We start from the raw sequence: 24,067 nt of genomic DNA on the forward strand, positions 1-24,067 counted from the left end.
AAATCAAATCAATTCATTTAATAAATTAATAATTCGACTCGGTGATGAAATTATTAGATGCGAAATAATAATTTCCGATTTTAGTTGATTTCATTGGATTAATTAATATATTAATTGAATTTATTTCACTGGGAAATAAAGTGTCACTCCCACGTGGGTTTGGGGATGAGGACTCCAGCAGCACCCTGGTGTCAGTGTCGCATTCTCCTTTCCATGGAGAAATCAACCCCTGCTGATGTCCAGCCTCAGGCCGTTCCCTGCCACCACAACCCAAATCCCCCGCCTCTGTCAGGGACTTGTGCACATCCAGAAGGTTCCTCCTGATCCCTCTTTTCTCCAGGATCAACCTTCCCGCTCCCTCAGCCGCTCCTGGAGCCCCAAACCCTTCCCTGTCCTTGCGATCAGAGCCTGATGTCCCCTCCTGTCCCTTGTGCAGATCCAGAATTCCGTTCTGATCCCCCTTTTCTCCAGGATGAACATTCCCACTCCCCTCAGCCGCTCCTGGAGCTTCAGCCCCTCAACGTCCCTCCTCCTTCTCCCGGCTCCACCCCGGCCCACAATGGCGGCGAACCACGACTCCCAGCATGCCCCGCACCGGAAGTTCCGGTTCCCGCCCGCCGCCATCACCCCGCGCGCTTCCGCCGCCGCTTAAAGGGGCCGCGCTGTGTGCGAGGTGAGGGAGCGCTGAGGGGAGGGGACAGCTTTGGGGAGTCCCTTTGTCCCCTCGGGATTTTTGCGGTGTCCCCTTTGTCCCCAAACCCCCCGTGAGGAGGGGGAGACGCTGGGCTGGGCCTTAATCCCGACCGCGGCCTCTCCCGGCGGGGCCGGGCTCGCCCTCAGCGCCCGGAGCTGGGCTCGGCCTCCGCTCCCTGTCCTCAGGAATCTTTTCCTTCCCTGGAAAAGCCAAAAAAAACCACCTCGGGAATTCCCCCTCGAGGTGTTTTGCAGGAGGCGTGGGAAAGGAAGAAATGGGATTCGTTTCCCCTTTTTTTCCTGTTTTTGGTTTGTTTTTTTTCTTCCCCCTGGGGTTTGGGGCTCCTTGTGGTGAGGGGACATCTCCTTAGGACAGGGGAAATGGGGTGGGATAAAAATCCTGAAAAAAAAAGACTTTCAGTTTGTTTTAGAGGCGGCTATGTCCAAGGAAAATAGGGAATAAACGGGATTTATTAATCAGCAGTTCACCTGCGATAGGGATAATCAGGAATAAATGAGATTAATTCCCGTTTTTCTGGCTCTGGAGGGTTTTTCCCACGGCTGGGAATGAGGATTCCCGCTGTTCCAGAGGATTGGGAAAGGTTTTTATGGATGGATCAGCGTAAAAGATAAGGAGCCTGAGATAACAGCGAGCGCTTTCCCTGGCAGGAATTTCCCTGGAAATGAGGAATTTCCCTGGAATTCTCTCCTCGAACTCCGATCCCGGGCAGGTGAGAGGCAGCTGAGCCTTGGAAAATCCCAAATTTGGGAAAAAACAACCCCAAAACGGGAATCCCAGAGCCCCTTAAATGGAGGCTTTTCCCAAATCCCAGGGATTTCCAGTATTCCCAAAAGCTGGAGCATCCCAGGATTCTGAGGATGCAGATTCCATGGAAAACCCACAGAAAAGGATTTCCCTTTCCAAATCCTTTTTTTCCCCCTTTTTTATTGTTGTTTCCCCAGATGTTTCCAGCTGCGCTCTGGCTTTAGGATGTTGGAGAACCGGGAGGAGGTGAGGAGCATTCCTGCCTCATTCCCAAATTCTGGAATTCCGGCTGGTTGGAATTCTGTCTCCGGGGATAACTCATGGGAGCTGAAAATGGGAATATGGGAATATGGGAATAGGAATGGGAATGGGAATATGGGAATGGGAATGTCTGGAGGGGTCTGTGCCATTCCTGGGAAGCAGGAAAAGCAGGAATGGGAATGTCTGGATCTCCCTGATCCCATTCCTGGGAAACTGGGAAAGCAGGGATGGGGACGGCAATGGGAATGGCTGGAAAAGCAGGAATGGGAATGGGAATGTTTGGAGCCCCCTGATTCCATTCCCAGGAAGCTGGAAAAGCAGGGATGGGAAGGGGGATGTCTGGAAAAGCAGGAATGAGGGTGGATCGTAATTTTTGGAGCCCTCCCCATCCCATTCCCAGAAAACTGAAAAGCAGGAATGGGAACGGCTGGGAAATCAGGGATGGGAATGGGAATGTTCCAGGAATGTCCCATTCCCAGGAAGCTGGGAAATCAGGGCTGGGGATGGGAATGTGTGGAAAGCCGGGATCCCATTCCCACCATCCCGCAGGAGCTGACCACGGTGCGGGTGCAGGATCCCCGCGTGCACAACGAGGGCTCCTGGAATTCCTACGTGGATTACAAGATCTTCCTGCACGTGAGCCGGGATTGGGATTGGGATTGGGATTGGGATGGGATCAGCCCTGGGAGCGGCTCTGCAGCGGGATCATCCCGATCCATGGAGGAGAATCCTCGGGATCACATCCCGGATTGGCTCCAGGATCCTGCAGTGACTGAGATCCAGGTCCTGCATCCCACAGAGAATTCCCACGGAGAATTCCCACGGAGAATTCCCATGGAGAATTCCCACAGAGAATTCCCATCCTGGATCCTCAGATCCAGCCCCTCCAGCCCACAGATAACTCCCAATGATAATTCCCACGGATAATTAATTCCCATGGATAACTCTCGGGGATGATTAATTCCCAAGGATAATTCCCAAGAATAATTCCTAGGGATAATTCCCATCCCATTTCCCGCAGTCACTGAGATCCAACCCCTCAATCCCGGGGATAATTCCTGGGGATAATTCCCAATTCCCAGGGATAATTCCCAGGAATAATTCCCATGGACAACTCCCAGTGATAATTAATTCCCAAGGATAATTCCCAGGAATAATTCCCATGGACAACTCCCAGTGATAATTAATTCCCAAGGACAATTCCCAGGAATAATTCCCCTCCCATCTCCCTCAATCACTGCGATCCAACCCCTCAATCCCAGGGGTAATTCCTGGGGATACTTCCCAATTCCCAATGATAATTCCCAGGGATAATTCCCAGTGATAATTAATTCCCAAGGATAATTCCCAGGAATAATTCCCAGGAATAATTCCCATGGACAACTCCCAGTGATACAAGGATAATTCCCAGGAATAATTCCCCTCCCACCTCCCTCAATCACTGCGATCCAACCCCTCAATCCCAGGGATAATTCCTGGGGATACTTCCCAACTCCCAATGATAATTCCCAGGGATAACTCCCAGTGATAATTAATTCCCAGGGATAATTCCCAGGGATAATTCCCAGGAATAATTCCCCTCCCACCTCCCTCAATCACTGCGATCCAACCCCTCAATCCCACGCCTAACTCCCAATAATAACTCCCGAGAGGGAATAACTCCCAGGAACAATTACCTCCAGGGGGGCTAATTAATTTAATTCCCAGGGGATCATTCCCAAGGAGCTCATTCCCACTCCAGGGATTATTTTTCCAGACCAACAGCAAGGCTTTCACCGCCAAAACCTCGTGCGTGCGGCGCCGCTACCGGGAATTCGCCTGGCTCAGGAGGCAGCTGCAGAAAAACGCCGGATTGGTGTGAGAATTCCCGGGAAAAGCCCCGAGGATTGGGATTTGGGATGGGGGGAGGTGTTGCTGATGGCCTGCCCCGTTCCCGCAGGCCCGTGCCGGAGCTGCCCGGGAAATCCGCCTTCTTTGTGGGCAGCTCCGATGAGTTCATCGAGAGGCGGCGGCAGGGGCTGCAGCAGTTCCTGGAGAGGTGGGGATTGGGGTGGGATTGGGGTTGGGGTGGGATTGGGATTGGGGTTTGGGGTTGGGATTTGGGGTTGGGGTCAGGTTTGGGGTCTGGGGTTGGAAGTTTGGGACTGGGGTCTGGGGTTTGGGATTGGGGTCAGCATTGGATTCTGGGGTTTGGGATTGGGAATTGGGGTTTGGGGTCAGGTTTGGGGTTTGGGGTTTGGGATTGGGATTTGGGCTCTGGGATCGGGGTTTGGGCTCTGGGGTCAGCACTGGGCTCTGGGGTTTGGGGTCAGGGTTTAGGGTCTGGGGTCTGGGGTTTGGGACTGGGGTCAGCACTGGGCTCTGGGGTTTGGGGGTTGGGATTGGGGTCTGGGATTGGGGTTGGGGTATGATGTTTGGGGTCTGGGGTTTGGGGTCAGGTTTGGGGTCTGGGGTTTGGGGTTTGGGATTGGGATTGGGGTTTGGGATTGGGATTTGGGGTCTGGGATCAGGGTTTGGGGTCTGGGGTCAGCACTGGGCTCTGGGGTTTGGGGTCAGGGATTGGGGTTGGGGTATGATGTTTGGGGTCTGGGATTGGGGTTGGGTTTGGAACTGGGGTCTGGGCTCTGGGCTTTGGGGTCTGGGGTTTGGGGTCAGGTTTGGGGTTTGGGATTGGGGTTTGGGATTGGGGTCTGGTGTCTGGGGTTGGGGTATGGGACTGGGGTCAGCACTGGGCTCTGGGGTTCGGGGTCAAGGATTGGGGTCTGGGATTGGGGTTTGGGGTTTGAGGTTTGGGGTTTGGGTCTGGGATTGGGATTTGGGATCTGGGATTTGGGAGTGAGGTTTGGGGTCTGGGGTTTGGGTTTGGTTTTGGGGTCAGGTTTGGGGTTTGGAGTTTGGGGTGTGGGGTTTGGGGTGTGGGTTTTAGGGTGCAGACTATGGGGTGTGGGGTTTGTGTTTGGGGTCAGGTTTGGGGTTTGGAGTTTGGGGTCTGGGATTTGTGGTTTGGGATTTGGAGGGGACAGCACCCGGGAGGGGACAGCAGGGAGGGCTGGGTGACCCTGGGGACTGTCCCTGCTGTCCCTGTCCCCTCAGGGAGGGAGGTGACAGCAGGTGACAGCAGCGTGACCGTGTCCTTGTGTGCCCAGGGGTGGGAGGTGACAACAGAGGTGGCAGCAGAGGTGACAGCAGAGGTGACAGGCTGCCAGCACCGTGTCCCTGTGTACCCAGGGTGGGAGGTGACACAGGGTGACAGCAGAGGTGCCAGCAGGTGACCTGTGTGTGTCGCTGTCCCCAAGGTGCAGAGCGCCACTTGTGCAGCTGCATGTCCCTGTCCCTGCAGGGTGGGAGGTGACAGAGGGTGACAGAGGGCACCAGAGGGTGACAGGAGGGGACCGAGGGTGACAGAAGGTGACAGGGGGTGGCAGGAGGTGACAGCGTGTCCCAGTGTGTCCCCAGGGTGCTGCAGAGCGCCGTGCTGCTGCCTGTCCCTGCAGAATGGGGGGTGACAGAGGGTGACAGACAGTGCCAGAGGGTGACAGGAGGTGACAGAGGGTGAAAGAGGGTGACAGAGGGTGACAGAGGGTGACAGGAGGGGACCGAGGGTGACAGAAGGTGACAGGGGGTGACAGGAGGTGACAGGGTGTCCCGGTGTGTCCCCAGAGTGGTGCAGAGCGCCGTGCTGCTGCCTGTCCCTACAGGATGGGAGGTGACAGAGGGTGACAGGAGGGTGACAGGAGGTGACAGGGGGTGACAGACAGTGCCAGAGGGTGACAGAGGGTGACAGGGTGTCCCCGTGTGTCGCCAGGGTGCTGCAGAGCGCCGTGCTGCTGCTTGTCCCTGCAGGATAGGGGGTGACAGGAGGTGACAGGAGGGTGACAGGGGGTGGCAGGAGGGTGACAGGGGGTGACAGGAGGTGACAGCGTGTCCCCGTGTGTCCCCAGGGTGCTGCAGAGCGCCGTGCTGCTCTCCGACAGCCGCCTGCACCTGTTCCTGCAGAGCCAGCTGCCCGTGGCCGCCATCGAGGCGTGTGTGCAGGGCCGCGGGCCGCACTCTGTCACCGAGGCCATCCTGCACTACGCCATGGGACACCGCGGGGACAGCCCGGGGCTGGCCTGGGGACAGCGTGGGGACAGCCCCGCCCCGCCCCGAGCCAGGTAACGCCCCGGGGGAGGGGCCTGGGAGGGCTGGGCACACCGGGGTGGCCTTGGGTGACAGAAAGGGACGCGGGGACAGCTCCAGACCCTCCCCGGGGTGGCCGTGGGTGACAGAAAGGGACCTGGGGACAGCCCCAGCTCCTCCCTGGGGACCCTGGGGTGGCTTTGGGTGACAGAAAGGGACACAGAGAGAGCCCCAGACCCTCCCTGAGTGCCCCAAGGTGGCCTTGGGTGACAGGAAAGCGACCTGGGGACAGCTCCAGATCCTCCCTGGGGACCCCGGGGTGGCTTTGGGTGACAGAAAGGGACACGGGGACAGCTCCAGATCCTCCCTGGGGTGGCTTTGGGTGACAGGAAAGGGACAGGAGAGAGGAGGGGCAGCTCCAGGATCTTGGTGTGAAACCTGGAGCAATCCCAGTCCCTCCCTGTGGATCCTGGAGCAATCCCAGTCCCTCCCTGTGGATCCCAGAACAATCCCAGTCTCTCCCTGTGGATCCTGGAGCAATCCCAGTCCCTCCCTGTGGATCCCAGAACAATCCCAGTCTCTCCCTGTGGATCCTGGAACAATCCCAGTCTCTCCCTGTGGATCCTGGAACAATCCCAGTCCCTCCCTGTGGATCCTGGAACAATCCCAGTCTCTCCCTGTGGATCCCAGAACAATCCCAGTCTCTCCCTGTGGATCCTGGAACAATCCCAGTCCCTCCCTGTGGATCCTGGAACAATCCCAGTCCCTCCCTGTGGATCCCAGGGCAGAGGATCCGGAGCAGGAGGCTGGAACATCCCTGGGATGGGAATTTCCCCTTTCCCGGCCTCACTGTTCCCGCTGGGCTGGAGCTGCTGGGGCGGGGCTGTGCCCAGGAATTCCGCCCATTCCCTGGATCCCTTTTTCCTGCTGTTTTCCCAGCTGTGCCCTGGACACTGTCCCCTACTGGGGGGACTTTGGCCTGGACGAGGCGCGGCCGGAGAGCGCCGAGCGTCCGGCCGGACAGCGAGTGACCCCTCTGGACAGCCCAGAATTCCCAAAATCCCCAGCTGGCCACGGAGTGACCCCTCTGGACAGCCCAGAGGAGTCACAGGATGTCCAGCCAGACACAAAGTGACCCCTCTGAAAAGTCTGGAATTCCTGGAATTCCCAGCTGGACACTGAGTGACCCCTCTGGACACCCCCAGGCCCCACAGCCCTCGCTGGGAGAGGGATCAGCACGGACTGGAAGCACTGGGATGCACTGGGAATGCAGCCCCAGCCATATCCAAGCTTTTTCCCAGCAGATTCCCAACATTCCCTGATATTCCCAGCAGTGTTCTCCTCGCTCTGCTCCTGGCTCAGATCCCTCTGGAATTCCCAAACTGGGCTCAGAAACCTCTGGAATCCCCAAACTGGGCTCAGAAACCTCTGGAATCCCCAAACTGGGCTCAGAAACCTCTGGAATCCCCAAACTGGGCTCAGAAACCTCTGGAATCCCCAAACTGGGCTCAGAAACCTCTGGAATTCCCAAACTGGGACAATCAGAGCCGAGTTTCCCGCCGGGAAAAGGGAGGGATGGGGCTGGAATTTGTGTCCCCTTCCTGCCAGGGGCAGATCCAGGGATTTTTTGGGAAAGCAGGAGCATTCCCGGGTGGATTTGGGGTCGTCTCCTCCCTCAGCACTTGGTGTGAGCAGGAAATAAAAGCGAATAAAAATGGAAATAAAAATGGAAATAAAAATGAAAATAAAAATAAAAAAATAGAATCCAAGCTGAAAGGACAGGAGATTTTGTTTTCCAGGTTCTGTTGGGCTCAGGGGTGGGAGAAGCACCGGGAATTTCGGGAATTTGGGGAGGTTTTGGCTCCAGGGAAGACTCAGGAATTTTGGGAATTCCTTGGAGAAGCAACAGGAATTCCAGGAGGAGCTCAGGGCCCCGAGCGTGGCCAGAGGGATCAGAGCTCCGTTTGGGGATTCCGGAGGGATCTGGGAATATTTTTTTGGGAATATCAGAGGGATTGGAGCCCTACCACCATCTAGTGGCCCCACAGCCAAGGGCGGGAGGGGAGGGAACCCGGGAAAAGTGGGAAAACTGGGAAAAGCTGGAAAAATGGGAGGAGGAAGCGCTGGATTCACCCTCACAGCAAAGGGGGCCACTCCCAGATCATTCCCAAATAATTCCCAGATCACTCCCAAATAATTCCCAGATCGTTCCCAGATCATTCATTATCAATCTCAATGATACCAAATCATTCCAAATCATTCCCAGCCATTCCCAGATCATTCTCAATCATTCCTGATAATTCTTGATCATTCCAGATCATTCCCAATCATTCTCAATCGTTCCTGATCATCCCCAGATCATTCCCAAATAATTCCGAGATCATTCCTGATTATTCTCAATCATTCCCAAATCATCCCAAGATCATTCCAGATCATCCCAGATCATTCCCGATCATTCCCGGAGCAGCCAAAGTGGCGAGGAGAAGGGGATTTATTTGGGAGGAACATCTGGATTTGGGATCTCCAGGGGCGTGGCCCAGGAGAAGCGGATCCGAGGGCGGGGGATGTCCAGGGAATTTTGGGGTTTTGGGAAGGGCGGGTCCATGCCTCAGTTTCCCCGTAGAATAGCTCCAGAGGGGGAATTTTGGGATAAATCCAGCGCTGGGTCCAGCAGAGGAGGATCCGCCTCGGGAATCCCGTGGGATCTGGGGGATTTGGGATCCAGGGAATGCCACGGGCCACGCCGGTGTCGTCCCTGCCTGCTCCAGGGAAACGGGACATGGAGACAGCACGGGGATGGGTTCCTGACCCCAAATCCCAAATCCGACCCCAAACCTCAAATCCCAAATCCCAAACCCCAAAGCTGACCCCAAACCCCAAATCCCAGACCCAAATCTGACCCCAAATGCAAACCCCACACCCTAAACCCCAAACCCCAAATCCCAGACCCCAAATCCAGACCCTGTATCCCAAACCCTAAACCTGACCCCAAACCCCACACCCAAATCTGACCCCAAACGTAAACCTCACACCCTAAACCCCAAATCCCAGACCCCAAATCCAGACCCTTCGTCCCAAACCTGACCCCAAATCCCAGACCCCAAACCCCAGCCCCAAACTCCAAACTCTGCCCCCCAAACCCCAAAACCCCAAAACCCCGAAGCTGACCCCAAAGCTGACCCCGAAGCTGACCCCAAAGCTGACCCCGAAGCTGACCCCAAAACTCACCTGTCCCTGTCCCTCTCACTCCTGCAGCTCGAAGGCCGGCGTCAGGAATTCCATTGGCACGATCCCGATTTCCCGGCCCATCTCCCCGACCCACCAACCGCCCCCGGGGTATTCCTGTGGGACCAGGACTGGGGTCAGAGCCCGCAGAAACACCCCAAAGCCCGCAAAAATACCCCAAAGCCCGCAAAAATACCCCAAAGCCTGCACAAATACCCTAAAGCCTGCACAAAATACCCTAAATCCTGCAAAAATACCCCAAACCCCCAAAAATACCCCAAATCCTGCAAAAACTACCCCAAATCCCACAGAAATACCCCAAAGCCTGCACAAATACCCTAAATCCTGCAAAAATACCCTAAAGCCTGCAAAAATACCCCAAAGCCTGCACAAATACCCCAAACCCCGCAAAAATACCCCAAATCCTGCAAAAAATACCCCAAATCCCACAGAAATACCCCAAACCCCACAGAAATACCCCAAATCCTGCAAAAAATGCACCAAACCCCACAGAAATACCCCAAACCCCACAGAAATACCCCAAAGCCTGCACAAATACCCTAAATCCTGCAAAAATACCCCAAACCCCACAGAAATACCCCAAAGCCTGCAAAAAATGCACCAAACCCCACAGAAATACCCCAAATGGCACAGGAACATCCCAAATTCCACAAAAATCAAATCCCACACTAATGTCCCAAATCCCAATCCCAGTGCTGCAGTCTTAATTTGAACAATAAAATTTCTTCTCTGCTGAATCTCGATTTAAATCTCGGGATAAACTTCGGGATAAATCCCAGGATTTTCAGCATCCAAAGGGATGGAAAAAACCCCAAACTCTGGTGGGAATCAGGACCTGAATTTATCCCTAAAAACCCAAATCTATCCTGAAATAAATGCCAATAAAAGCTGAGCAGCGCCTCGGCCACTCCGCAATATTAAAAATAGAAAATAATACTTTCTCGGCTGAATCCCAGGACAAATCCCGGGTTAAATTCGGGAAAATCCCGGGGTAAATCCTGGGATAAACCTCGGGATAAATCCCAGGATTTTCCGCATCCAAGGAGACAGACTAAACCCCCAAACTCTGCGGAGGACTCAGGACCTGAATTTATCCCGAAATAAATGCCAATAAAGGCTGAGCAGCGCCTCGGCCACTCCGCAATTTAAAAAATAGAAAACAATTCTTTCTCTGCTGTATCTCGGGATAAATCCCGGGCTAAATTCGGGATAAATCCCGGGCTAAACTCGGGATAAATCCCGCATTTCTCCGCCCTGCGGTGCCTGGGATCGCACCCCCGGCTCCCAGCCGTCGCTCCTTTCCCCGCTCGGCTCCGGGATGAATTAAAAGCGCATTAAACTCGAGGCAATAACGTTCCGCTCCTCGTTCCGCGCTGCCAAATTGCCCCGCGCTGCCTCGTGCAGATGTTCGTTAATTATGCTAATTTTTATTAAACCATTAACGCCCGAGCCCTGGCACGGCGGAGTTGGCTGAACTCTGCTCCGCTCCTTCCCGGCTCCATGGAATTCCTGGGATTTGGGGGTTTTCTCCTTTTTTTTTTTTTTTTGTGGGGGGGAAGAGGAGGAGAGCGAGGATTTGGGGTGGTTTTTGTTGGGATTTGGTTAATTAGCCCTTAATGAGGGGAGGGGATTTCCGGGGGGTTTGATGGGGCAGGGCTGGAAAGGAGCGGTGGGAAAAGGGAGTGGGAGGGACACTGGGAGAAACTAGGAGCACTGGGGACACTGGGAACAATGGGGACACTGGGATGAACTGGGAACGCTGGGAGCACTGGGAACAATGGGAGCACTGGGAGGAACTGGGAACACTGGGATTACTGGGAGCACTGGGAGAAACTGGGAACACTGGGGGGAACTGGGAACACTGGGATTACTGGGAGCACTGGGGGCACTGGGAAGAACTGGGAGGAACTGGGAACAATGGGAGCACTGGGAGGAACTGGGAGCACTGGGAATATTGGGGAATCTGGGAGCACTGGGGTTACTGGGAACACTGGGATTACTGGAGCAGTGTCCTCTCCATTCCCAGGGATCAGCAGGAATCAGGAAATTGGGAACCCGGTGCCCTTTTTCAAGGCTGGGAATTTGGATTTGGGGCCACCCCAACTCCAACTCTCCATTCCACAGGAATCCACAGGAATTCCAAAACCGGGAATCCGGCGCTCTTTCGAGGCTGGGAATTTGGGGTCACCCCAACTCTGTCCTCCCCATCCCGGGGATCCTCAAACTGGGAATCCTGTCCCATCCCACCTGGATCCAGGTGTCCCATCCCACCAGGATCTGTCCCATCCCACCCGAATCTTCGCTTCCCAAGCATCCAGAATTTATCCAATTCACGATTTCCCTTTAAAAAAAAAAAAAATCCAAAAAAAACCCCCACCCAACCATCTCCCCAGGATTTATCCAATTCACGATTCCCATAAAAAAAAACAAACAAACAAACAAAAAAAAAAAAAAAAAAAAAAAAAAAAAAAAAAAAAAAAAACACATCTCCCCAAGCTTTTTACAACTCACTTTTTAACCCCCAAAAACCCCACCCAGCCCCAGAGGCACACCGGGGGACACACGGAGGCGACCCCAGGGCCACAAACACCATCCCCAAAAGCCCCGCTCCATCTTTCATTCCTCGGCCGAGCCCGAGGCGGCGGCGAGCGAGAGAACGAGAGAAGGAGCGAAGGAGCTGAGCGCTGCTGGGGCACGATGCGAGGGAAATGTTTCATCTGCCGGGCCCATCTGTGCCGCGTTCCTGCCGCTCGGCCCCGGGAGAGGCTCCGCATCGCCTTTAATATTCTCCTAAATCACCTCCGCGCCGCGCTTCAAGGGCCATTGCCGCCGCGGCGCCGGTTCATCTGGAGTGCACGGCGGAACGGGGGCACGGGGAGGCCACGGGCAGGGCACGGGGTTCGGGGGGTTCCTGGGGGTTCGGGGGGTTCCTGGGGGTTCGGGGGGTTCCTGGGGGTTTGGGGGGATTCCGGAGGATTTGGGGTTCAGGGGGATTCTCGAGGATTTGGGGTTCATCTGGAGTGCACGGCGGAACGGGGGCACGGGGAGGCCACGGGCAGGGCACGGGGTTTGGGGGGATTCCTGAGGGTTTGGGGGTTCGGGGGTGGTTCTCGGGGATTTGGGGTTTGGGGGGATTCCGGAGGGTTTGGGGGTTCGGGGGGAATTCTCGAGGATTTGGGGTTTGGGGGGGTTCCCGAGGATTTGGGGGATTCAGGAGTGTTGGATTTAGGGAGATGCTCCGGGTCCAGGAATGTTTGGGGTACCCAGAAGGATCCAGGGAGGCCACGGGCAGGGCAGGGCACGGGGTTTGGGGGGATTCCTGAGGATTTGGGGGTTCGGGGGGATTCTCGTGGATTTGGGGGTCCTCAGTTGCGGGGAGAAGAGAGGAGGTGTGCAGAAGTGAAAATAAAAATGAAGAGGGGAAGTTGGTGGGAATTTGGGGGTTCAGGAATGTCGGATTTGGGGAGATGCTCCGGGTCCAGGAATGTTTGGGGTCCAGGAGGATCCGGGCAGGATTTGGGGTTCGGGAGGGATTCCCGAGGATTTGGGGTTCGGGAGGATTCCTGAGGATTTGGGGGTTCAGGAATGTCGGGTTTAGGGGGATGCTCCGGATCCAGGAATATTTGGGGTCCCCGGGAGGATCTGGAGGCGCGGGGAGGGTTTGGGGTCGGAGGGATCAGAGAAGGAGCAGGGGAATGTTCGGGATCCTGGGATTTTTGGGGTCCGGGGCCTTCAGCAGTCCCGGGATGACCCAGGGGAACAACGGGAGTTTGGGGTTCCAGGGGTGAGCAGGGCGTTTGGAGTTTCAGGGATGCAGGAATTTGGGGTAAAACCTGCCGGAATTTGGGGTGAAAACTGCCGAAATCAGGGCGCTCCCAAGCCCAGCAATACCCAGGTACCCCGGCCGTGAACTTGGGGATTTGGCGTTTCAGAAATCCAGGAATTGGGGTAAAACCTGTTGGAATTGGGGTAAAAGCTGCCAGAACTGGGGTGAAAACTGCCGGAATTGGGGTGAAATCTGCTGAAATTGGGGTAAAACCCGCGGATTCAGGGCGCTCCCATCCCGCGGCCATGAACTTGGCGATTTAGAGTTTCAGAAGTCCAGGAATTGGGGTAAAACCAGCCGGAATCGGGGTAAAACCTACAGAAATTGGGGTGCTCCCAGCCCCAGCAGCACCCGATCCCCCGGCCATGAACTCGGGAATTTGGAGGTTCAAGGATGCAGAATTTGGGGTGAAACCCGCCGGAATCGAGACTCTCCCACCCTTTAGCCGTGAACTCGGGGATCTGGAGATTCAGAAATCCATGAATTTAGGGATAAAACCCTCCAGAACCGGGACCCTCCCACCCTCTGTCCATGAACTCGGGGATTCAGAAATCCATGAATTTGGGATGAAATCATCCGGAATTTGGGCTAAACCCCTCCAGAACCGGGACCCTCCCACCCTTTACCCATGAACTCGGGGATTCAGAAATCCATGAATTTGGGATAAACCCTCCAGAACCGAGACTCTCCCACCCTCTGCCCGTGAACTCGGGGATTTGGAGATTCATAAATCCATGAATTTAGGGATAAACCCCTCCAGAACCGGGATAAACCCTCCGGAACCGGGACTCCCCCACCCTCTGTCCATGAACTCGGGGATTCAGAAATCCATGAATTTGGGATAAAACCATCCGGAATCAGGATAAACCCTCCAGAACCGGGACCCCCCCACCCTTTACCCGTGAACTCGGGGATTTGGAGATTCATAAATCCATTAATTTGGGCTAAACCCCTCCAGAACCGGGACTCCCCCACCCTCTGCCCGTGAACTCGGGGATTCAGAAATCCATGAATTTAGGGCTAAAAGCCTCCAGAACCGGGATAAACCCTTCAGAACCGGGACCCCCCCACCCTTTACCCATGAACTCGGGGATTTGGAGGTTCAAGGATGCAGAATTTGGGCTAAACCCCTCCGGAACCGGGACCCCCCACCCTTTCCCGGTGAGCTCGGGGCCGTGCCCGCGGCTGCCGGTGCCCGGGGCCGTTCCCATCCCGTTGTCACGGGAACCGGGCCCGGTTTCCCGGGGCGGCTCCAGCTGCGGCCGGGGTGAGCGCGGGGTCGGCGGAATTAATGAAGGCGGCCGCTAATGAGGAGTCGGCGGCTGTCGATGCTCTCTCGGTGTGTGTCGGGGGCCACTCGCATTTCCCGAGCTCATTACGGCTTTGCAATTAAAGGGCTGAGGCGCCGCCAGATATTTAAACTCCTTTTTTTTTTTTTTTTTTTTTTTTTTTGGTGTTGTTATCGCTCGGGTTAAAATTAGCATTTTAATAACGCCGCTGCCGAGCGAGGAGAAGGGGAAAACAACACACACACACGAAAAAAAAAAAAAAAAAAAATTGGTCGTTTTGTCACCGGGAAAACTTGCCCCGGGTTCGAGGTGAGGTTTTAATGGTAGAGTTGTCAGAGGAGAGAGTGGAAAAAAATAAATTAAAATAAAATAAAATAAAATAAAATAATTAAAATAAAATAAAATAAAGTAAAATAAAATAAAATAAAAATGAAGCTTTGCCGCTTTTCTCAGCAGGTAAAAAAAAAAAAAAAAAAAAAAAAAAAAGAAGGAAAAAAATAAAAGGAAATAATAATAATAATAAAAAAAAGGGAGTGATTTTTATTTGGTTTATGGCACACTCTGTTTCCCGAATTTGCTCTAATTTTTGGCTTTAAAGTGGCGGCTGCTGGAGCTCAGAGCTGCGGGGAGGGTTTGGGATAATTCCATCCAGCCCCAATCCCAAATCCCGAATCCTCGGAGAAGGGAGCGGGGTGCGGGTTTGGGAGCAGCGAGTGCCGGGTTTGGGTTGGATCCGATCAAAAATCGGATTAAAAAAAAAAAAATCTCGATTAAAAATCCCATCAAAATCCTAAAAAAAAAAAAATCCCGAATCCAATTAAAAATCCCATTTAAAAAAGAAAATCTGATCCTATATCCGATTAAAAAATCCGGTTAAAAAAAAAAAAATCTGATCCAAAATCCCATTAAAAAAAAAAAATTCATTAAAAATCCGATTAAAAATCCCATCGGAAAAAAAAAAAAACAACACCCCAAAACAAAATCCCTGATCCCAAACCCGATCAAAAATCCCATTAAAATCCCCAAATCCAATTTAAAATCCGATTTAAAATCCGATTTAAAACCCCCATTCCCAGAGAAAACCCTGGGGTCGTTTCCCCTTGTGAAGGTCACGGTGAAAATTCCCGGGATTTTGGGGCAGGGAATGGGATCGGGAATCCCAGAATTTTATAGGGACAGAACCGCCCCTTTTCTTCCCGGATTTTCCCCAAATCCCAAATCCCAACCTCCTCCTTTTCCTCATCCCGGTTTTGGGGTGTCCCTAAATCCCAGGGGTTGGGGAGTTGAAGGAAGAAATTCCATTTCTTCCCGAATTTTTTGGTCGAATCCCAAATCCCGGCCCCAAAGTGCCGCTGGTCCCTTCCAGCGGGATTTGGGATTTCCGCTGTTGGGTGATCCCATTTCCTTTGGGGTTGGGAATTTGGGATTTTCCTTTGGGTTGGGAATTTGGGGTTTTCCTTTGGGATTGGGAATTTTTGTGGTTTTTTCCATTGGGGTTGGGAATTTTTGCGTTTTTTTCCTCTAGGGTTGGGAATTTGGTTTTTTTTCCATTGGGATTGGGATTTTTTTTTTTTTTTTTCCCATTGGGGTTGGGAATTTGAGTTTTTTCCTTTGGGATTGGGAATTTGGGTTTTTTTCCCTTGGGATTGGGAATTTTTGGGTTTTTTCCATTGGGATTGGGAATTTTTTTGGTTTTTTTTTTCCCTTGGGGTTGATGTGAGGGATTTGGGAAAAGGGGGAGGGACCCTTTGGGAGGGCTGGGAGAGGGGCCTGGACTGGGACAACTGGGAAAACTGGGATTGGGGAAATGGGAGAACTGGGATTGGGGAAATGGGAAAACTGGGATTTGGGCACTGGGAGAACTGGGAGAACTGGGATTGGGGGAACTGGAAAAACTGGGATTGGGGAAATGGAAAAACTGGGATTGGGGAAATGGGAGAACTGGGAAAACTGGGATTTGGGCACTGGGAGAACTGGGATTGGGGAAATGGGAGAACTGGGATTTGGGAACTGGAATAACTGGGATTGGGGAACTGGGAGGACTGGGATTTCCCATCCCACATCCCAGACCCCCAAATCCATTGGAGCAGCCCCTGAGGAAGAGCAGGAGCAGGGCGGGAATCTCCCGATCCCGGCATTTCCTCATCCCGGGATTTCCTCATCCCGGGATTCCTGCGGCCGAATTCCCGAGGGTTCGATCCAATCCCAAATTTCTGCAGGACAATTCCCGGGATGAATCGGGAATTCCAGCCTCATTTTGGGATCCCAAATCCCTTTTTTCCCTCCCCATAAAACCGGGATCTTCCTTCATTTCCAGCTTGGAAAAGGGATTAAAAAAAATGGGAATAAAGGACGGGATCAGCGGGATTTGGACCTGGAAAATTCCCAATTTTCCCCCAAATCCAGGCTCCGCTCATCCCAAATTTCCCCTCCTCGGGGTTTTTTGGGATCATTTTAAATTCAGGATTTTTTCAGGATCTGAGGGAAGGGGTTGGGAATTCCAGGAGCGGGAATTCCGCAGATTCCAGAGGGAAACAAGGCCGGAATCTCCGGAATTCCCGCCGGCTTTTGGGATCAGCGCTGGGAAAAGGAGCTCAGGGATTTCGGGGATTTCGGGGATTTTTGGGATTTTTGGAATTTTTGGATTTTTAGGATTTTTTGGGTTTTCTGGGATTTTTGGGATTTCTGGGATTTCTGGAATTTCTGGATTTTTTTTTTTTTTTTTTTTTGGGGGGGGGGGGATTTCTGGATTTTTGGGATTTCTGGGATTTTTTTTTTTATTTTTGGGATTTTGGAGGATTTTTGAGATTTCCGGGATTTCTGGAATTTCTGGGATTTTTTTTTTATTTTTGGGATTTTTTGGGATTTTTGGGATTTCAGCCTTTCCTGTCTCATTCCTGAGTTTCTTTTCCTGAAGTTTCTGTGTTTTTCCCATTGTTTTCCATGGAAAAAATTCCCGAATCTGCCGGCAGGGGCGGGTGTGGAGGGGTGGAATCGGGGTGGGAGAGAGAAGAGGAAAGGAAAAAAATAGCGAATATAAAACGTAAAAAAATTTAGATTAAAATATAAGATATAAAAATGAAAATGGAAAAAGATAAGAAATAAAATGTGAGCGCTTAAAAAATAAAATTTGGAAAAGGTGAAAGGTAAACCAGCAAATAGAAAAATCAAAATGTAAAATATAAAAAATCAAAATGTGAAATATAAAGTAAAAAAAAAAAAAAAAGGTAAAATGTAAAATATAAAAGGTAAAAATACGTTAAAAATAAATAAAATATATTTAAAATAATGTTTTGAAATGAAATAAAAATGTAAAATGTAAAACATAGTAAAATAAAAAATGTTAAATAGAAAAATGTAAAAATTAAAATTCAAAATGTAAAGTAAAAAAAAAAGTAAAAAGTAAAATGTAAAATATAAAATTTAAACCCTTAAAATATAAAATTTAAAATGTTTACATTTAAAGCACAAAGTATTAAATACCAAATATTAAATACCAAAATACAAATTCTAAAAATTCAAAATCCAAAAAGAAGTGGAAAATCTCTGACAGGTAACAGCCGTCCTATCGAATATTAATATTAATATCCTATTAATTAATTAATTGATAATCCCTGGGGCCGCCCCGTTCCCAAATCCCGAATTTCTCCTCAGCACTGGAACAAATCCCGGCTCCAAAATCCCGATTTTAATTAATTTTATTTCCCTCTTTATTTATTAATTGGTGAACCCGAATTTACCTCCTTATTTATCTGCTGATACATTTATTAATGGATAAATAATGAATTAATATTTATTTACCTCTTTAGAATGCATTTCGTGATAATAATTTTGACTTAAGGATTGATTTTGAATAAGAAATTATTTTTAAATAATAATTTAAAATACATTCTTTTAAAATAATAATTTTAAAGAAATTATTTTTGAACAATAATTTTAAGAGTAGTTATTTACCTGTTTATTTATTAATTTCTAATGCGTTGATGAATATTTGTTTACCTGTTTATTTAATTATTTAGAGTGAATAATTATGTATTTACCTGTTTGTTTATTTAATAATTAATAATGAATTAACATTAACTCACCTGTTCGTTTGTTAATTTATAATGGATAATGAATATTTATTTACCTCTGTGTTCACCTGTTTGCCCATTAATTTTTAATGAATTAATGATTAATTTATGTGTTAATTTACCTCCTTGCTTACCTGTTTATTTATTAATTTATACCTGATTTATTTCCCTCTTCATTTATTAATAAACATGAATTTATCTGTTTATTAATTTATAATGGATTTAAATGCCTGTTTATCTATTAATAATTAATAATAATCTACCTGTTTGTTTACCTGTTCACTTATTAATTAATGATCTATTTCTTTCCCTGCTTTTTATTAATTAACGTTTGTTTACCTGTTTATTTATTAATTGATTAGCATTAATCTCCCTGGTCACTTATTAATTTATAATTAATTTCTCCTCGTCATTTATTAACTGATAATTATTACTCCAGCTCTTTATTTAATAATTTAGAATTAATCAATGATGGGTTCATTTCCCTACTCATTCATTCATTCATTATTTTATCCCAATAATTCATTAACTAATTTTAATAACTTAATTTTCCTCAGGCCATTCCCAAGGGGCTGATCCCAAAATCCTGGATCCTTTGGAATTGTCACACCGAGGCCCAGCGACGTTCCCAGCCAGGAATTCCAGAGGAAATCCGGGAATATCCCAGAAATCCCGGGAATTCCAGCCCCGGATTTATGGGATGAGGAACGGACGGGGTTTATCCCGGAATTCCTGGAAACAGGGACGGAATTCCCTCTTTTTCTGGGCGGGGTTTTTGGGGAATGTGCACGTGAATCCCTGTGGACGAGGGAAAATTTGGGATGAAGCTCCAAAATTTGGGATGGAGCACCAAAAATTTGGGATGGAGCATCCAGGATTTGGGGGTGAATGATGGCTGGGGGAAATTTGGGAATGGAGCATTGGGAATGCACAGGAGCGGGAAAAAATTGGGATGAAGCAGCAAAAATCTGGGATAAAGCTCCAGAATTTGGGATGAAGGAGGAAAAACTGGGATGAAGCTCCAAAATTCGGGATGAAGGAGCGAAGTTTGGGATGAAGGAGCGGCGGTGTGAAGGTGGGGCTGGATGGGCCAAAATTCGGGATTCGGGAATGTGCCGGTGAGTCCCGGGGGATTGGGCACAATTTGGGATCTGCCTCGTCCCTGTCCTCGGGGGTGACCAGGGAGTGACCAGGGGTGACCAGGGGTGACCAGGGGAGATTGGGAGTGACCAAGAGTGACCAGGAGTGACCAGGGAGTGACCAGGGAGTGACCAGGAGTGACCAGGGGTGTCCAGAGGTGACCGAGGGTGACCAGGGAGTGACCAGGAGTGATCAGGGGTGACCAGGGGAGATTGGGAGTGACCAAGAGTGACCAGGGAGTGACCAGGGGTGACCAAGAGATGACCAGAGGGTGACCGAAAGTGATCCGGAGTGACCAGGGAGTGACCAAGGAGTGACCAGGGATATCCAGGAGGTGACCAGGGGGTGACCAGCGGTGACTGAGGTGTCTGAGGGGCTGACCAGAGGTGACCAAGGGGTGACCAGAAGTGACCGGAGGTGACCAAGGGGTGTCCGAGGGATGACCAGAGGCTGACCGGGAGTGACCAGGAGTGACCGAGAGGTGACCAGGAGGTGTCTGAGGGTGACCAGGGCTGACCGGGGGGTGACCGGTGGATGACAGGGGGTGACCAGGAGGTGACCAGGGGTGACAGAGGGGTGACCGTGAGGTGACTGAGAGGTGACCAAGAGATGTCTGAGGGTGACCAGGAGTGACCAGAGGTGACCGGGGGGGTGACCAGGGGGTGACCGGTGGATGACAGGGGTGACCGGGAGGTGACCGGTGGAGGACAGGGGGTGACCAGGAGGTGACCAGGAGTGACCAAGAGGTGACCGAGAGGTGACCAAGAGATGTCTGAGGGTGACCAGGGGTGACCGGGAGTGACCAGGGGTGACCAGGGGGTGACCGGCGGGTGACCGGCGGGTGACCGGGAGGTGAGCGCTGTCCCCCAGCTGTCCCCATCCCGGCCCTTCCCAGCGGGATGGTTCCCGGGATCCGGGCGCAGCTGAGCCAGGACCAAACCCATCACTCGCCGCCTCCGGGGACACTCGGCCCGGGGACACTCGGGGCTTGTCGCCGTCCCCAAATCCCTGGGACATGCCGCTAGATGTCACCCCGCGCCTTCGGCTGGAGTGTGCCGGGTGGGAATCGTCTCCCGGCCCTTCCCTCTGCCGCTTTTCACGGGAAGGGATCCAGGGAATGACGGGTCGATCCCGGGTTGATCCCGGGTTGATCCCGGGACAGAACCCGCTCCGAGCGTTCCCTCCCACCGTTATCCCTGAGGAGGAATGGTCCGGACGGGAAAAAGGCAACGGGGCCGGGAACAGGGATATGGGAACGGAGTTTCCTCGGGATTATGGAATTCTGGAATGGGAATTCCGGGTGGGTGGGAAGGAGCTCAAATCCCATCCCGATTCCAGCCGTGCCATGGGGCAGCTCCCGCTATCCCAGGCCTCGGACACTTCCAGAGGTGGGAATTAGGGATGGGAGTGACCCTTCCCTTTTCCCAAATGAATTCCCCATGTTCCCAGTCATGAATTCCAAAGGAAACCCGACAATATCCCAGAAATCTTGGGAATTCCAGCCCCGACACCTTCTGCATTCGCGGGATTTACGGGATAAGGAATGGATGGATTTTATCCCGGGAATTCCTGGTGGTGAGGAAGCAATTCCAGCTTTTCCTCCGTTTCCCCAGTATTTTCTCCCGGTGGGAATTTTGGGAATGAGCCTTTGGCACCCCTGGGGTTGTCACCCTGATCCAGGGTGGGGCAAAATCCCTTGGGAGTCATTCCCGGGATCCCAATTTTTTGGGAGTGCCTCGGGACAGGGGTAGATTTTGTGCCCAGTTCGGTGACATTTTCCAGCCTGGACAATTCCCTGACCCCATCCCGCTCCCAGCTCTGGTTTTCCCGGGAATGTCAGGCCGGGAAGGCGCCAGATGGGATTTTATAGGAGCCGCTACGGCACGGTCGGAGCCGGCGGCCGCCGCGAGATTAATTCCGCGAAATTAATTGGGACAAGATTGAAAAGGAAATTAAGGCGCAGCTGAGTGAACATCCCCAACCTTTCCACTCCTCCTCCTCCTTTTCCCATCGCTGCCTCTCCCTCCTCTTCCCTCATCCCGAATTTATGGCGGAAAAAGCCCTCGGGATCCGTCGGTTCTGAGCGAGGAATTCCCGCCGGGATCCCCCTGGATGGACACGGGCCTGGGGCATCCCAAATCCCAAATCCGGCCCCAAAATAACGGGGAATTTGCAGCTTTCCAGGGGGGTGTAGGGGCAGGAGCTGCTCCTGCAGCACTGAATCAAACCCCAAAGTGGCCCCAAACCCAGTAAAAACCAGTGAATACCAGTAAAACCCGGCAAACCCAGTAAAAACCAGTGGAAATTCAATGAAACCAGTAAAACCCAGTAAAAAAAACAGTGAAAAGCCAAGAAAACCCAGTAAAAACCAATAAAGACCAGTAAAAAAAGTGAAAACCAGTAAAACCCAGTGAAAACCAGTAAAACACAATAAAAACCAGTAAAACACAGTAAAACACAGTAAAACCCAGTAAAAACAAATAAAACCCAGTAAAAACTGGCAAAACCAAGTAAAACCCAGTAAAATCCAGTAAAACCCAGTAAAACCCAGTAAAGACCGGTAAAACCCAGTAAAGACCAGTAAAACCAGTAACCCTCCCTCCTGACATCATTAGTTTAATTTTTAATCTTTATTTTGAGAGATTTTAGCTCCTTTTGGCCTTGAAAAATTCCCTCAAAATTCTGGATTCTGCCCCACTGAGGATGCAGACGAGGACACCCCTTTGGGAATGGGAAAATGAGCCGAATTTCAAAAAAAATCCCAAAAAATTCCCAAAAAAAGTTCCCCTAAAATTCCTCAAAAATTTCCAAAAAAACTCCCCAAAAACTCCCCCAAAAATTCCAAAAAATTTCCAAAAATATTCCAAAAAATTTACCAAAAAATCCCAAAACAATTTCTGGATTCTACCTCACGGAGGATGTGGATGACGTCGCTCCACTGGAAATGGGAAATCAAATGGAGAACGAGCCAAATTTCTAAAAATTCCAAAAAAATTTCCCAAAATTCCCAAAAAACCCCCAAAATTCCCAAGAACTTCCCAAAAATTCCGGCTCCTACCTTGCTGAGGATGCGGATGAGGTCTCCCCGTCGGAAGGAGAGCTCGTCGGGGTTGTCCCCGCGGCAATCCCACAATCCCTGGTAATAATCCGAGTAATCCCCCTCGAAAATTCCTGGGAAAAACGGGAAATTCAGGGTCAGGGAGGTGAAGGGTTTGTAGGTCCGGGATCAGAAAGGTCATTCCAGATCCAAAAGTTCTCCTGGAGCTTCCCCGGGATGGGAAAGGCTCCAAATCCATGGGAATGTTTGAATATTGGGGTTGGAAACCACCAGGAATTCCCTGGGATTCCATCATGGCCAAGGGAATGGAAGGAAATCATGGAAAAACTTTCCTGGAGGTGATTCTGGAGCTCAAAGTTCTCCTGGAGCTCCTCCAGGGTGGGAAAGGCTCCAAATGCACCGGGAATGTTGGAATATTTGGGTTGGAAAATGCCCGGAATTCCATGGGATTCCATCAGGAACTTGTTGGCAGAGGGATCTGTGCTCTTCCCAAAGAGTTTTGTCCCAGTTTTCCCTCGTATCCCAGGAATTGTCCCTGTCCCAGCTCCTTCCCCGCTTCCCAGAGGGGCAGGAGGGCATTGGAGGCATCCCGGGAATATCCAGTGGGATCCGTGGGATCCATCCCAAAATTCCTGCAGGAGCCATCCCTGGCCTTTTAGGGATAAAAACCCCATTAAAAAAAAAAAATCCCAAACTCTTCCTTTATCCCAGGAATTTTGGGAGGTGTCTCCGTATCCCATTGGGAAGGGTCATCCCAACCGGAATTCTGCCATAGCTGAGTCTCATTCATCAAATCCTGGGAATTCTCCCGTTCTCCACATTTCCCACAGTTCCAAAGTGGCCGAAATCCCAAAATATTCCCGCCACCCATATCCCGGAAATCCTTTGGATTGGGATCTTACCCTCCTCGTTCCCGAAATCCTCCTCATCCTCCGGGCACAGCGGCTCCAGCTCCTCATCTGGGGAGGGAAAAAACCGGTGGGGAAAAAATCAGGGAAAATCCGGGAATGTGACAGTGCAACCAGGCCCCAGAGAATCCTGGGAATGAAAAAATTCCCGGATGGATTGTGGAGGGAAGGAAAGGTGGGAAGAGATTTTGATGGGAAACGGGAATTGTCGTGGACACCGGGAAAAACCAAATCCGTGAATTCTGGGTGTTGCTGCGGGAAGAGAACTTGGGAGAAGTTGATTTCAGAGGGGAAATTCCAGGCTGGAATTTCCTGGAATTAAATCTGAAGGATCCAGGAGTTTTCCTGGAATTAAGATGGATCCGGGTGTTTTCCTGGAATCAGGCCTGGAAGTGAAGCTCTGCCTTCCCAATCCCACCCACCACTTGGATTTTTCAGGATGGAACCAAAGGAAAAAGCTGAAAAATCCTGGAAAAAGGGATCCATGGGGACAGGACCAGCCCCTCTCCACTATCCAGAGGTTTTCCTGGAATCAAATCTGATGGATCCAGGAGTTTTCCTGGAATTAAATCTGATGGATCCAAGAGTTTTCCTGGAACTAGACCTGGAAATGAAGCTCTTCCTTCCTAATCCCACCCACCACTTGGATTTTCCAGGATAGAACCAGAAGAAAAAAAAAAGCTGGAAA

The 24,067-nt window shown here is 51.0% G+C and overlaps 3 protein-coding genes across 4 annotated transcripts in view; 2 read left to right on the plus strand and 1 right to left on the minus strand.

Annotated features, from left to right (window-relative positions):
• NFE2L1 (NFE2 like bZIP transcription factor 1) overlaps positions 1–24,067 on the plus strand; it is a 54,679-nt gene that overhangs the window by 24,200 nt on the left and 6,412 nt on the right. The gene's annotated exons all lie outside the window — the stretch shown is intronic.
• Positions 610–7,543, plus strand: LOC136374999 (sorting nexin-11-like). 2 transcript variants are annotated; one of them, XM_066340356.1, is made up of 9 exons: positions 610–673; positions 1,363–1,424; positions 1,657–1,705; positions 2,270–2,356; positions 3,477–3,577; positions 3,660–3,758; positions 5,177–5,252; positions 5,634–5,874; positions 6,779–7,543. In XM_066340356.1, the coding sequence occupies exons 3-9, from the start codon at positions 1,685–1,687 to the stop codon at positions 6,868–6,870; spliced, it is 717 nt and encodes a 238-aa protein (XP_066196453.1). In that variant the 5' UTR covers positions 610–673; positions 1,363–1,424; positions 1,657–1,684; the 3' UTR covers positions 6,871–7,543. The 2 variants fall into 2 exon arrangements, with proteins under 2 accessions (XP_066196453.1, XP_066196452.1); XM_066340355.1 differs by lacking the exon at positions 5,177–5,252 and having other exon boundaries at positions 5,662–5,874.
• LOC136375006 (src kinase-associated phosphoprotein 1-like) overlaps positions 8,393–24,067 on the minus strand; it is an 83,948-nt gene continuing 68,273 nt past the window's right edge. The window contains 4 exon segments of the mRNA XM_066340364.1: positions 8,393–8,598; positions 9,068–9,181; positions 22,472–22,584; positions 23,374–23,430. Of these exon segments, the coding sequence (XP_066196461.1) occupies positions 9,083–9,181; positions 22,472–22,584; positions 23,374–23,430 (269 nt within the window). The 3' untranslated portion in view covers positions 8,393–8,598; positions 9,068–9,082.

Source organism: Sylvia atricapilla, unplaced genomic scaffold (genome assembly GCF_009819655.1).
Source record: "Sylvia atricapilla isolate bSylAtr1 unplaced genomic scaffold, bSylAtr1.pri scaffold_69_arrow_ctg1, whole genome shotgun sequence".
Taxonomy (NCBI): Eukaryota; Metazoa; Chordata; class Aves; order Passeriformes; family Sylviidae; genus Sylvia; species Sylvia atricapilla.

Bases quoted from the DNA above. Each gene is read 5' to 3' on its own strand.
- LOC136374999 (XM_066340356.1), top strand. From the start codon at position 1,685: ATGTTGGAGAACCGGGAGGAG. The intron at 3,578-3,659 runs GTGAGAATTCCC...CCGTTCCCGCAG, and splicing joins CAGAAAAACGCCGGATTGGT to GCCCGTGCCGGAGCTGCCCG. The intron at 5,253-5,633 runs GTGACAGGAGGT...GGGTGACAGGAG, and splicing joins GTGACAGACAGTGCCAGAGG to GTGACAGCGTGTCCCCGTGT.